This window comes from Lampris incognitus, chromosome 17 (genome assembly GCF_029633865.1).
Source record: "Lampris incognitus isolate fLamInc1 chromosome 17, fLamInc1.hap2, whole genome shotgun sequence".
NCBI classification, from domain to species: Eukaryota; Metazoa; Chordata; class Actinopteri; order Lampriformes; family Lampridae; genus Lampris; species Lampris incognitus.
In genome coordinates, this window is record NC_079227.1 from 16,056,682 (window position 1) to 16,071,543 (window position 14,862).

Sequence of the window (14,862 nt, forward strand, 5' to 3'; positions counted from 1 at the left end):
TTTTGACATGTGAGATTATGCATCTTAAGGGTCAATAGATCAAACCTCTTTAGTTAAACATAGATGTGTGGGAGAGGCATTTCACAATGACGCTCTACTTGGTCAGCTCAACACGTGTAGGAATGGAAAAAAATGGTTGGCAAAGGCTTATTACTCAACAGGTTGAAAGAGAGTTCCTCAGCCTTTCCTATCTCCATGTTCCCACCTATGTGCCCTTCTCAATTACATAATCATTAACTCATAACAGCACAGGTTGAAATTTGGTGCAAGTTCCCCTTCTCAAGGGCATATGAAAGTTCTAGAAGTTGCAGAGGTAAAGCTGACCAGTTGCTTTCCATAGATGAATTCATTTAGTGCATAAGGAATGACATTAAGTAATTTGTCTCTCTGTGTATAGTATGAAATCATACTAGCTATTTAGAAAATTTGATTTGGTAATCATCCTGTATGTAACACGGGTTATATGGGGGTGTTGTGAATGCTTATGTAAGAGATAAGTGTGAAGGATGACCTAAAGTGTATCATAGAGTGAATGTCTTGAATAACATTTGGTGTGCGATTTCACAAGTTGTCTCCTCAGCATCAGCCCAGCGGTTATGTGATCTTGGCTGAGGAAAGCTGGTTCTGACTGTGATTGAGGTTAAGTGCTGGAACTGTACTTTTCACTGGGCTCGGTTTCACATTTTGTGATACTTGGCCATGGGCAAGACAGTTCAGCAAGGGCACCTACTCTTCATCTCTTTCTTCTTTTCATTCAGTCACTCTTGTCATTCAACACTCCTGATCTTACCTTGTCCTTCCACCCTTTATAGTGATACCAGTTTCTCTCTCTCTCTCTCTGTCCTCATCACTACCCCGTCTTTCTTCATCCGTACATCACTCAAATGTGCTTTGCTGGCTAGAGTGGAACAAAGCCCAACTAGGGTTATACAGGCCAGGTTGGCAGTATTCCTCTTGTCTAAAGGGCCTCATTCTCTCCCCTCTCTCTGTCCCTCTTTTTTTTCTCTCTCTCAGTCCCCCTCTTTCTCTACAGTCAGGGTTTTGTTGCTTAGTTGCCCCCTCCACTTGCCCAGCCAGCTGCTGAACTGAGTTGAACTGAGCCGAACAAGCCTTGGTCCTGCCAGAGAGGTGGTCAGTCGCTGTGATTTAAATGGGAGTCCAGCTGGCTGGTGCCAGGCTTGACTGGCTGGGCTCTATCTGGGAGAAAAGGGAGATTTGGGTGAGGTTCTGCAGCATTGCAAACTGTTGTTAGCAACAGAGATGGCCGGGCTGTTTCTCATAAAAGGCCTTAATTAAGGTGTTTTTTCAAAACTAGTAAAACTGCTGTCACATATAGTGGCTGCCTTTGATACATTATCCTTGTAGCTCTGTTAGAGGTAGCCTAAAACAGGTTTGAAACCGAAGGAAAGGGAGAATGTTGTTATTAGAGCTGGGAATCCCAAGGTATCTCCCAATTTGATATTAGAATAAGTAAGTACTGATTTGATATATACCACATTTTTCCCAAATATCACAATATTATAAATATTGTGATTTTATATTACAATATATTTTAAGGCCCCATCCAGTAAGATGTGTAAATCAGAGTAATCCAATGAAAATGTACAAGCTTAAAACACGAGTATGTTTCCCTAAGTAAAGGTTTGATATTTGAATGATGCTGTGAAGAGTTTTGATTAGCCCTACATCAAACTTGTCCACAACATCTGCTAACTATGCTTCAGCATAGTTATTCAGGGGAAATAATGGGACATTAAAATTGTCATGACTTTTTATTGCAATTTTGCACCGAATTGATTTCCCCGTCCCACCTCTAGTTGTTATGGCATTGAATATGGGAGAGGCGCTCTATTTTAGAATAAAGAGGTCTTTTAAGTCGGCCTTCATCATGTTTTCTGTTTGATTAAAGCTGTCTTACGAGTTGGAGAGGCACCCAGTGTGACAATGCTAGCATTGCTTGTTTATTGTATGTCTGCATGAGCTGTGTGCTTGCGCAGTGGCGCTTTACGAACATCGGACGTTAAATCTATGGTACTTCTAAGGTAATGGGTGTGCTCTGCTTTACTAAGGCTGCTTGTTTGTTTGCCTTGAGGAATATGTTGAGGCTTTGTTACTCCGGGGAAATGGGAAGTTATTTAAAGCTGAGCTTTGTGGGATGTGGAGCTTGAAAGCCGAGCCCTGTGTTTTGTGTGTAAGTATTTGTGTTGACATTTGTGTCTGTCTGTGTGTGTACCCACGGCCCTGAAGACACACTCATTCTTACATGGACATGGGAGTGTGGGAAAAAGCCATGTTCCCACTAACAGTGAATATGATTTTGTATCTCCCTCTCTCTCTCAAGACAGCTGTGATCATTTCCTCTTGGCTGTTTCCAAGTATGGATAATAGGCTGCTACAGTTCATTACTAACTAGTCATGCAACACCACAAAGGGTTGCATATTAAATTGCTTGTCTAATTAACGTCACTGTCAATGTCAGACTTACTACATACAGTATGTAGCAAGTTTTCTTTCCATTGTTCTGTCATGTGTAGGTAGAAAGTCCCCCCAGTGTATTACGTTCATTTATCATTTGCTGTTAAGCAAATATATTATTAGAAGTGTTATCATACAAAGTCAGATTTTGCGAGTTTAGTTTGCCTGTGCAAAGAATTAGATTTAGAGGGACGCACATATTAAAAATAAGCAAACATAACATTCTAATCTAGAAACACTTTGTAGGAATCATATTTTGAAATTTTAGTTTTTGAAATGAATATTTGTTTGCTTGAATGTAATTATTGGCAGGACAGTACCAAAAAAATTGGTTTGGTTTACGGTGTCTTCTGTAGTGGATAATAGTCATAATGTTTATTCAGTATATGATGCAAAATGTTCAGTGAAATACTTTGTACCTTTAAGTCTGACCAAAAACGTTAAAACATCTGCTTCAGGATGTGGCTGTGAGTCTTGGGCTGACTACAGGACAGGCTCTGGGGACACTCAGAGACCAGCTCACTGGTCTGCTGGAACAGCACCAGAGGACTGCGCGCAGACGAGCGTCTGTTCAGGTACACACAATTATACACACACACTAGGGCTGCACGATATATTATTTCAGCATCATCATCGCGATGTGCGCATGCGCAATAGTCACTTAGCAGGACATGGGATGTGAAGTAAGCCAAATTAACTCAACCTCATGATGTAACTTTTTGCTGCTTGATACGAAAGGAAAACTCGCACGGTTCTCATTTTCCATTACCAATCTACAAGAGAAGTCTGTCTGATATAATCTACTCTTGATTTAATGCTCGGAACCTCGTCATTTCTCGCTCCATTTGGTCAAATGACACATCGTGTTCATCTGCTTCTCAGCTTGTGATGCGTGGATCGCAGTTATATCTGTGGGCACCGTGGTTAATCCACGGGTCAGGTGAGCAGAGTCATAAAAATTAACATTCTGATTAATAGTGGATGGGTTGCAGGTGGGTGAAATAATACATAATTAATGAGGAAAATATTAATTACATGAACATACTTTAGGCTTAATTTTTCGTCAGGCACGAATTAGCAGACTAGACTCCCGTTGCGTCAATTGTGGCATCCATTTGTCTTGAGCAGCAATCTAGGCAAAAAAGAACCGAGAGAAAGGCGGAGAAAGACATCCTTGCTAAGGGGCGGAAATTTGCTGTCACACCGAGGCAAATCCTGCTAATGGAGCTGATCACAGCCACGGAATCGGCGATCTATAACAACAACATCATGGACCTGGAAGCGGAACTGTGGACGAAAGTTTCAGCCTGCCTCAGCAATGCGAAGGTGCTGCCGTCCAACATCAGCAGAGATGAGAGGACTGTACTCATGACTCTCAGTAAGGACAATAACACCATCATCCTTCTGGCGGTCAAAGGCAGATGCACTGTTTTATTAAACCAGGTAGACTATCATGAGAAAGTTGTAACGTTACTTAGCGACATGAATAAATATGAGCCCCTGAAACGAGATCCAGGCAGTGGTTACAAGAAAAAAGTGAAAGATTGCGTGAAGCTGTTAGAACAGGACAATGCTATTGACAGAATTTTATTCCATAGATTATACCCAAGGGAAGCTACACCTAGTCTGTATGGTCTACCCAAGATACACCAGGATGTTGCATTACGGCCTATTGTTTGTATGATTAACTCAGTGACCTATAACATCTCTAAGTTTCCGGTATCTATTCTTAACCCATTGGTAGGCAGTAATGAACATCACATTCAGAACACTATGGAGTTTGTGGATAAGGTGGAGGACATCATTATGGAGGGGGATGAAACAATAGTCTCTTATGATGTTACGTCTCTCTTCCCATGCGTTCCTGTTGATGAAGCAGTGGAGGTAGTTTGTATGAAATTACAAAGCGACCCCGCCCTTAGCAGTTGGACCACCCTTAACACTGACCAAGTGTATCTGCTCCTGAAGCTGTCTTCAGTCCACGGACTTCACATACAGGGGCAGTACTATAGGCAGAAGCATGGGTGGGCTATAGGTTCCACAGTCTCACCTGTAGTGGCCAACTTGCATATGGAGAAAAATGGAAAAGAGGGCTCTGATGTCCTATCCAGGGACACCACCTAGCCATTGGTTCAGATATTTGGATGACATCTGGGTTAAAATTAAATCTCAGGATATACCACATTTCACCAACCACATTAACTCGGTGGATAACCACATCAAATTCACCAGGGAGGATGTGAAAAATGATAGGTTAGCCTTCTTAGACTGGGAAATTGCAATTGGTGATGGGGGACATTTGATTGTTGATGTTTACCATAAACCAACACATACTGATCAGTACTTAAGGTTTGACTCTCATCATCCACTGGAGCACAAACTAGGAGTCATCAGGACGCTGTAACACCGAGCTGACAAAGTCCCCACCGACACAGCGGCCGGGGAAGGGGAGAAATCCCACATTAAACAGGCCCTGGATAAGTGTGGTTATCCTAACTTGGCATTTGTTAAAACCAGGAAGACGCCCAAACCAGCCGATCAGCGAGCTGACCAGCCAGTCGATGAGAGGAGAATTATAACAGCTGCGCAAGTGTAAACCAGTGGCGATTCTGTATGTGGTGGGAGGGTCGGAACAGTTGAGACACTGTCTCAGTTGCTTTCAAACCCCAAAACAGGCTGTGCCAGAAATTAGTCCACCCCAAGAATCGGTTCCCTGGCACAAACATAGCATTATAGTGTATGCCAGGGTTCTCCAAACTTTTTCTTAGGAGGGCCAGCTCACTCTGCCTGGCTCATTGGGAGGGCCGGAGTATGTCAGTAACAGTAAATAGTACTGTGGACAACAACAGGTCTACCTTAGTTGAATATTACTCCATTACATCTAGTGAAAAATTTAATATACCATTGTTAGCTGGGTTTATTTGACATTGCCAAGCACATTGTCAGAGTTGTATATAAAACATAATAGGGAGGTAAGTAGAATTTAAAAATAAAATCAAACTAATTCTTAAGCATTCCGATCATTATCATAATTTTATTCAACCATTTTAGTGCAAGTAATGAAATACGTAAGAGCGCAGTATGCACTCTGCAGGCTTTGCATGAACAATTCAACAAGTGAAAAAGAAACAAGTGAAGGAAAAGACAAGTCCCAAAATGAGTCCTTTAGAAAACTTAATTAATTAGCAACTAATTGATGATTTGGAGGAAAAGCTTCACCTTCCTTCTCTTCTCTGACTGTGACTGACACAGCATCAGTGTACATAAAGTAATTTTTATCACATATGACAATTAAAAATACAAAAACAAAGAGAGTACCTCCCCATGTTTCTTAATGTGAACTGTGGGCTTGCATCTTTCTGGCGAGTAGGTTGATGTCGGTCTCTGTTGTGGTCACAGCCAGTCTCAATGAATGGTGCAAATGTTCATCAGTGAGTCTTGAGCTCGTCGGACTTTTCAGAAGCTTCATCCTTGAGAACGTTTGCTCGCTTAATATATTAAGTGCTGTTGAAGATTGTGCTCATCTTGATACTGTGCATTTTAATGTGTGGATAAGTGTTGGGTAGGGCAGCATAAAAGTCAATCAAACTGCCTGACTCGAATGCATCGCTCAGTGCGTCACAGTTTTGTAAGTTTGCCAACTCAAGCTGAAGAGATGGCGGGGCCTCATAGATGTCTGCAGCAAATGGGTTCTGAAATAATGAATGTCTTTCTCACCTCGAACTCCATCTTCAACATTTTCAGTGCCTTTATGCACTTTGTGACAGGGAACGGTACCCGTGGGTCCTCAGTGGCTACATTTTTGCATTGTTGCAAGATGAGTAAAGTTTCCCTCACTCACCTGCTGCAAAACCAGCTGTAGTTTCACCTGGAATGCCTTAATATGGAAGTACATTTCACAGATTAGTTTCCCCTTGCCTTGTAGCTGCAGATTTAGACCATTGAGACATTCTGTCACGTCAGTTAGAAAGGCAAGGTGCCATGTCAGCCCCATGACAGTTCTGTCTTTTGACTGAAGAAACACGTTGACCTCAGGTAGCAGCCGATAGAAGCGCTTCAAAACTCTGTCGTGACTTAGCCATTGGATTTCCGTGTGGTACAGTACATCTCTTCTTCTTTTTTTAAACTTTTTATTTCTGAGTATTTTCTTCATTATAAGAACAAGAAAAAAAAACAGACATCAAACAGAAAAAAAATAATGGCCAAAAAAAAGAACAGGAAAAAACGGGAGGTCATGGGATGATCAAGAAACCACTAAAGTAGAATGCCTCATTTACAGTATACTTACAATAACTATGAGCTATCCTTCTCATTGGCCAAATAAACACACCATTTCCCCCACCGTTTCTCTCCCAGTTCTTTTTGGAGCCGAATATAATAAGTCATCTGTTCTGAAAGATGTAATTGCTTGACAATATTGATGAAAAGTCCAATAGTAGGACTATTTTTCTGAAGCCAGTGTTTTGTAATGGCCTTTTTACTTGCCGCCAGCAAGATCTTCAAAAGATAGACATCAGTTTTACTTAGTCCGTCAGGATTATGCCCAAGAAACAAGGATGAGAATGTTGTACTAATGCTAAAACCCAAGGTTTTTGAGATGATAACTGATACTTCCTTCCAAAAAGTCTGAATGGAGGGACACGGCCAAAAAAACATGAGCATGATCAACCATGATTTCTCCACATTCCCTCCAACAGCTCAGCTGAGTGCCGGTTTGTTTGGACTTAATGTTTAGGGGTGATAAAAAAGCCAATCAGGTTTTTCCAGTAGAAGTCTCTCCAGGTCTGGGAGTTGGTGGAGGACAATTGCATTTTCCAGACATCCAACCACATGTCCTCTGTTATTTCAGTGTCCAGCTCTTTTTCCCCATCGTTGTTTCACATAGTCCGTAGAGTTTTTATTCAGTGATGTGATGCCATAGTATAACTTATAAGATGTTTGTTGCTTTCTGAATTATATGCATCAATAAATACATGAATAACAGCTGGAGGCACAGTACATCTCTGTAATCACATTCTAGCTCAGAGGGAAATTCTTGGAACTGCCTATGGTTGAGTCCGTTTGCTCAGATGACGTTCACACATGACACTACAACTTTCATAACAGATTCCCACTTAACCACTTTGCAGCACAGTGCTTGCTGGTAGATAAGGCAATGAATTTGCAATGGCCATGCATGTCTTCGCTCATCCATCTCCCTGTTAATGTGGCCGGTTAGTCCCCTTGTAGTGCCAACCGTACTCAGTGCTTCATCGGTTGTTATGCTCATGAGCTTTGCCCAGTCAAGTCCCAAGTTTCCAGTGGTTTGAAAAACCTTGTCAAAAATCTCCCTGCCAGTCATTGTGCCTTTGAGGCTTTGTAGTGCTGCAAGCTCCTCAGATACCTCGAAATTGGTCCCTTCTACACCACGAATAATAATCAACAGCTGCACGGTATCCTTGATATCGTTGCTTTCGTCAAGTGAAAGCGAGAAAAAAACACAATTTTTGGATCTTGTGCACGTTGGCTCCCATAGCTTCAATTCTCCATGTAATTATACTTGCCGAAAAACTCACAACAACACACCTCGTCTGTGAATGCGGTTAAACGCTGTTTTACGGACTCACCTTCGGTGAAGGCCTTTCCATTCTTAGCTATCGGTCTCACCACACAAAAGCTAGTCCAGAGGCATGACTGGTTTGGCTGAACTTGCCTTAAAAATGTATTCTGCTGTGTAGCTAGCACACCCCTGAGTTTTCTTATCTTGTCTGTCCGCATTTGTCCTTGCAGATTACCTTATTTGTCTTTGTGTTTTGTCTCAAAATGCCTGCGCAAGTTGTAATCCTTGAAAACTGCTACCGATTCCTGGCGTATCAGACAAATTGCCTTGTCCTTGCATTGAACAAAAAAATAATTCCAGTCCATTGTTCGTTGAACACCCGGCACTCGTGATCAATTTTTTTTTTTATGATTCATCTTTGACATTTCCCCTCTAAATAACAGAAAATTATTGAGCTATGCTACAAAAAATCCCACCTTTGACAATATTCTTGAGTTGTGAACTGTGGAAGGAACCTGTACGGCACGAACGGTTGCTATGGTGACTAAATGGCCATCTAAGTACGGTAGCTGGCAGAGGAAAAAATGTGGCATTTCAAGTGAAATGCACCGTAGGGCGGAAAGTCAAACTAAATAAACCCGAGGGCCAGATACAATATCACACACAATGCTTCGGGGGTCACCCAGAATGTGGGGGCGGGCTGTATCTGGCCTGGGGACTGTAGTTTGGGGACCACTAGTCTATGCTGTTTTGTGCCGTGAGGATTGCCATGACATGTTCACTTGTTCATCGGGGAAACTAAACATGCTGACGAAGAGGTTGGCACAACACAGAAGAGCTAACGCATCAAGCCAGATGACCGTCCCTGAACCAATGGGGGGGGGGGGGTCACCTAAGAGTACATCTGTCGCCATGTTACAATACTGTGATTGAACCATTCTCCAATCCTTTGTGAATAGTACACATGGCCATTGTAACTCTAGTTCAGGGGTGGCTAACCATGTGCCATGGAGAGCCATGTGTATGTAGGTTTTCATTCCGGCCGGACTCCTCACTAGGGGCCTCATGTATCAATCGTTACTATGGGCCTCATGTATCAATCGTTACTATGGGCAAATTTGTGCATACACACCCATGGAATTTTTTTAGCCCTCAAGATTGTCTGACAGTCCGCAGCACAGCATGATGGTTATTTGTAATTCCTTCCTCCTAACATCTATTGTCTACTTCTTGCAACGAGCAATCGCCCACGCCTGCAAAGACATTAGTGTTAGCCAACTGGTGTCTAAATTCAGGGGTTACCCAGGTTCTACACCGGTCTCGGAGACAAACTTCAGGGCTAAAAAATCCCATGGGTGTGTATGCACAAATTTGCCCATAGTAATGATTGATACATGAGGCCCCAGATGATTTCACTAATTAGCAACCCTTCAGTCAAAGAGGAAGACTATCAGTGAAATCACCTGGTGGGGAGTCGGGTTGGGATGAAAACCTGCATATGCATGGCTCTCCATGGCACATGGTTAGCTACTGCTGCTCTAGTTAATGGTCACATCAATTTGCATATGAAACCGATCATTGGTTGCGGTCGTTATGCAACTGTGCTGTTTATAAGGGTGGGGATACCTGCAGATAGTTGAGACTGAAGAAGTCACTTGGATGAGTGATGAAACGTTTCTGTCAGTAAACATTGTGTCCAGATGAACTGATTCAACTTTCTGGTATAACTGAGAGAAAATTACAAAAGGAGAATTTAAAAAAAGGAAGCACAGAAAAGTTCCGTGTGGGAGTAATTTAGCAAAATTCTTAACCATGACGAGTTAAGTGCTGGGTATGTCATATGCAACAGCTGCGAAGCACTGTATGTATAGTATAGCTTCTTCTTTTGGCTTATTCCCTGTTTCTCAGGGTCGCCACAGCAGATTTTACAGTTTCCATCGGTACCCTGTGAGGGCAGAGCACCAATGGCAGCCGTTGTTAACTGGGGCCTTGACCGATATGGTATGGAGCCTTGACCAATCCAGTATGATCTTGTATGCAATCCACATACTGATTTTACGTCGTTTTACATCGGATGCCCTTCCTAACACAACCAACCGATATATCGCTGAGAAAAAAAATATGTCAAAGTGATTTTTTTCCAATATTGTGCAGCCCTAACACACACACACACACACACACACACACACACACACACACACATACACACACACACACAAACAGAGATTGGCACACTCCACGTCCCACATCTCCTTGATCTAATTCACTTATTACTTTGCTGCCCATCGTTCACAATTTTAGAATAAGTGGTTGTTGCATGTTATGGCAGCCGTATTATGATCAATCAATCAATCAAATTGCATTGTCATCTTTTATTAATTGCTGCTTATTATGCTGTTACAGGAACAATGGATGAAGAGCTTCCTTTATCATGGCAACCGTCACTCCTGTCTCCATTGGCCAGGAGCTGCCCTCACCTTGCTGGTGGTGCTGGGACTGTTCTGTTGCCATGGTAGTCAGCCTAAGGGCAGGTAGGTGACCACCTTTTTTTTTTTTGTAAAAGATGAATTATCCCTGCAATGAAAATGTATGAGGGATGAGTTTTCTTTTAAGGGTCTGCCCTTTTTCTTTCTCCCTTGTATCTTTTCTCTCTACTGTCACCGACAAACTAGCTCTGGTATAGAGCTGGTGAGTGCATTAGCTCTCCTCCTCCTCTTTCTGTTGAACCTGCTGCTAGTTGGACGACAGGAGAGGCTGAAGAGAAGTGAGATGGTTCGACGCCTCAAAGGCATCATCACACAGCTGAATGGTGAGTCAGATGATCAACTTTTTAGCAAGGTACTTCTGGTTACATAGATCTCACATAGATTGTATGTGCTTCTTTTGAGCTATATTCCTCCAATCTCTCCTTCCAACTCATTTCTGTTATTTCCTGTGTTCTTCCATCCCTGTTCCTTCTTCCCTATACTCCATTCTCTCCTCTCCCTCTCACTCCAGACTACTTGTCTGGGTGTGTGGGAGAGCCGGTGCGGTGGTCTTCTTCTCTCTACCCTGACCTGTACACTCCCTCATCCCCATCCTGGTCGCTCCACTGGACCTACCGCGATTCACAGCTTGTCAACCTGCCAGTCAGCCTACTGGTGGAAGGAGACATCATAGCTCTAAGACCTGGACAAGAGGCGTTTGCATCCCTTAGAGGCATCAAGGTTCGTTTGTTTAAGCATATCCACTTACACAAACATACACACAGACATGTTAAGTCCCCTAAATGACAGCAAAAGCTTTTGAAGTCTGGGCATCTGGGTGACGTGGTGGTCTATTCTGTTGCCTACCAACACGGGGCTCACCGGTTCGAGTCCCTGTGTTACTTCGGGCTTGGTCGGGTGTCCCTACAGACACAATTGGCCATGTCTGCGGGTGGGAAGCCGGATGTGGGTATGTGTCCCAGTCGCTGCACTAGCGCCTCCTCTGGTCGGTCGGGGCGCCTGTTGGGGGGGGGACTGGGGGGAATAGCATGATCCTCCCATGTACTACATCCCCCTGGCAAAACTCCTTACTGCCAGGTGAAAAGAAGTGGCTGGTGACTCCACATGTATCAGAGGAGACACGTGGTAGTCTGCAGCCCTCCCCGGATTGACAGAGGGGGTGGAGCAGTGACCGGGGACAGCTCGGAAGAGTGGGGTAGTTGGCCAAAAAAAATTCTATTGGGAACAAAAAGCTTTTTGAGTCTTTGTTGGAGCTTTACACCACAAAAAACAAATAATTAACATTAAGTTAAAGTGCACATTTGCAGCTTTCCCGAAGTTGTTTTGATATGTGGTTTCACCATTTAGAAATTATAACACTTTTTATAAATGACAACCCCATCTTAGAGCGCTGAAATGTATGGGGCAAATAAGTATTATGTAAAGGGATTATGTTTAGTATTCGTGTCGTCACATATCCTTGAGAGATATGGCATGTAATGACTACCTGTTTTTTTTGGGGGGGGGGGGTTGCTTTTTTCCCCCCTGACCTTTCTTTTCAGATTTTGGCTCCCCATGTTGAAAAACACCAACAAGAACCTTCAAAGGCAAACTTAAGACTCTAGAATAGAAGCGAGCTATTGTCTGCTCTCTTACACCTGCACTGATGATGCACATTGAACAGGCCTACCTTATTAGAAATCGTTGTAAAGCCAATTGCCCTAAATACTATGGTATCCTGAAATAGAGGTACTTTATATAAAATGTGGTATAAAATCTGAATGATTAGACCATTATGTATACATGTAGCCCTTAATGGGAGGTAAAAAATCTGCAATCTGACCTCATGTAAATTGTCTGATTTCAATTCTGAACTTGTATAGTATAGATGCAAATAAAGCTTAACATGCTTTTTTGTCCCAGACATTGTGTATGACAACATGTATTTCTTGCATTTACTTTTGGTTAGTTCCCTTAATGCACACACACATTAACCTTGAATATGAAGTATATGAAATTTTTTTTCTTTCAGAAATAGTTTCATTATAAGAACTTGTTCCATTCTTGCCTAGCCATAAGGCTAAGTGTTTCACAAACCTTGTCAATAACCTCGCTACAGGATGACGAGCATATTGTGTTGGAGCCTGGAGATCTATTTCCCCCATTCTCCCCTCCTCCCTCCCCACGGGCCCCTGACAAGAGAGGTCCTCAGAGTCCCCAACAACATCGCTTGTTCAGAGTGGTCCACACTCCAGTATTAGATGCTGTCAGGTGGGAGGCTTTGTCGTTAAATATGGCTTTGTGTTTATCATTATGTATTATAACATGTAAGTAATATTTTCTTAGTTCCTAAATGTAAGTCACACAATATATGTACACAGTCCTGTGGACAGGAGAATTTAAGAGGGGAAATGCCTGTCAGGATGCCGGTAGAAACGTTTATTATTAGATTAGATTAGATTGTGGACACTTCATATATGTTCTGTGTATGGTCTGGAGTATGATATCAAATACAATGCTAGTAAGAGTGTTGTTATGATCTGCAGAACCAACGAGGTCAATTATCTAAAATTTCCTCATTTTAAATTGTCTATTAATAATCTTGGGGTATGTAATAAGGTGAAAAATATCTTGGACATTATATTACTGAACAAATGACAGACGATGATGATATTTATAGGCAATGCCGCATGATGACAAGCAAACACTCTCTCACACAAGTGTGGTATGTGTTCAGTTAGTATGAAGATGTTTGTTCAGAGCGTATTGTACACCACTTTATTCTGCACACCTGTACACTACAAAAAAGCAAGCTTGCAGAGACTTCGAGTAGCTTATAATGATGCTATGAGAATACTACGAAAAAGACCTAGATGGTGTAGTACAAGTGAAATGTTTGTGGCTGCAGGAGTCAATATTTTTCAGGCTGTTCTAAGAAATCTCATGTAAAAATGTATTTGCCGGCTCAATGACTATGATAGTTTGATCATAGCCACACGCTACCTACCAATCCTGGCAGTGGTACCACTGGTATATAGCCTCCTCCTTGTAAGACAATGATTTGTTCATTTTATGCTATTTTATTGTGTTTACTCTAGGTATTGTCTTGGGTTATCTTTTACCAATGCTTCTTATCTTTTATGGCTTCTTCTTCTTTTCTTTTTTTTTTACCATGTCTTTGTCTGTGATGGACCCTGAGTCTGCAATAAAGTTTTGAGTTTAGTTGAGTTATTAGCCACACGACCAAGGCCAGTGGAATGTGTTTTCGGTACACATTAAACTCAGCAGCACAATATACACATGGACAACATCAGACACTCCACATTTTATCACGAATAATACAGTTACACAATAGCAGAAACAAACGTTACGCACAACAATAAGGGAAATGGTAGTAAGCATGCCAGTGGTGTGTGAGGAGGGGACAATAGGGAGGATAGGGGGCTATAGGGATGAGATTGGGATTTTAATCATAATCAGTCGCAGGGTTTAACTTGATTTGCAAGCCAGGTGATTCTCTCAATTTTTGGTGTGCAGTTTTTTGTTGTTGTTTTTTTTGTCCCCCCCCCAGTTTTGTCATTGATTTGTTTTGGTAGGGTGGAGTTCATTTCTTTTTTTCATACTTTATGGTTCTAAAAAGGAAAATATGAGGTACGGTGTACAATAGAAAGGCAGTTGAAAGAATTAAAAAAACATTGCAACAACTTGGTAATATCAGACAGGAGATCAACAAGTTTATTTATAAAAAGTCACCTATTAGTGCACAACTTGCTGCGCTACAGGCATAGGATGCTACATTAGCTGATCTTCATATTTAGCGTTTGAATTACAGTGGGGTTTAATCAATCAATCAATCAAGTTGCATTTTATAAAGCGCTTTTCTAGCTGCAACAACCATTCAAATGAATCCTTTTTTTTTTTACTCTTGAATGTAGAATTCCCTTTGTGAGAGAAACAGACAGATGGTTTTCAAGCCGTATCTTATCCCTTTTTATCTTCTTGTGAGCAGGAACAGTTTGGAGTTGGCACTGTCCCGGCCGGTCACAGCGCTGGATAATGAGAGGTTCACCGTGCAGTCACTCATGGCCAAGCTAGCATGCCCTATCGTGCTGGTGAGCACTTGCATAAGGGAACTAAGTTGTTTCTGCTGCGCAGTAGACATCCATTGTCCTCAGCTTGAAGCCATTTTGCCTTTTCATGGAGGATCCTTTATTTTTTCCAGAAGTAGCTGTTGCTTCTTGCTGAAATGATAATGTGTCTCATTCATCCACTTTTAGGTGGCGTTCTTGCTGGTTAACACTGTCCGCTATTTCTTGGACTCACCAAGCCTCACCCCTGCCTGCTTCAATTTCTTCCAGCTGCAGGTACACACATTCAAAACGA

General features: G+C 42.1%; 1 protein-coding gene across 1 annotated transcript in view; it reads left to right on the top strand.

Annotated features, from left to right (window-relative positions):
• The window catches only part of tmem94 (transmembrane protein 94), a 32,596-nt gene that overhangs the window by 770 nt on the left and 16,964 nt on the right, over window positions 1–14,862 (top strand). Inside the window, exons 2-8 of the mRNA XM_056297032.1 lie at window positions 2,934–3,050; window positions 10,418–10,545; window positions 10,687–10,823; window positions 11,012–11,220; window positions 12,599–12,750; window positions 14,489–14,591; window positions 14,757–14,843. Coding sequence (XP_056153007.1) covers window positions 2,934–3,050; window positions 10,418–10,545; window positions 10,687–10,823; window positions 11,012–11,220; window positions 12,599–12,750; window positions 14,489–14,591; window positions 14,757–14,843 — 933 coding nt within the window. The remainder of the gene's footprint in view (window positions 1–2,933; window positions 3,051–10,417; window positions 10,546–10,686; window positions 10,824–11,011; window positions 11,221–12,598; window positions 12,751–14,488; window positions 14,592–14,756; window positions 14,844–14,862) is intronic.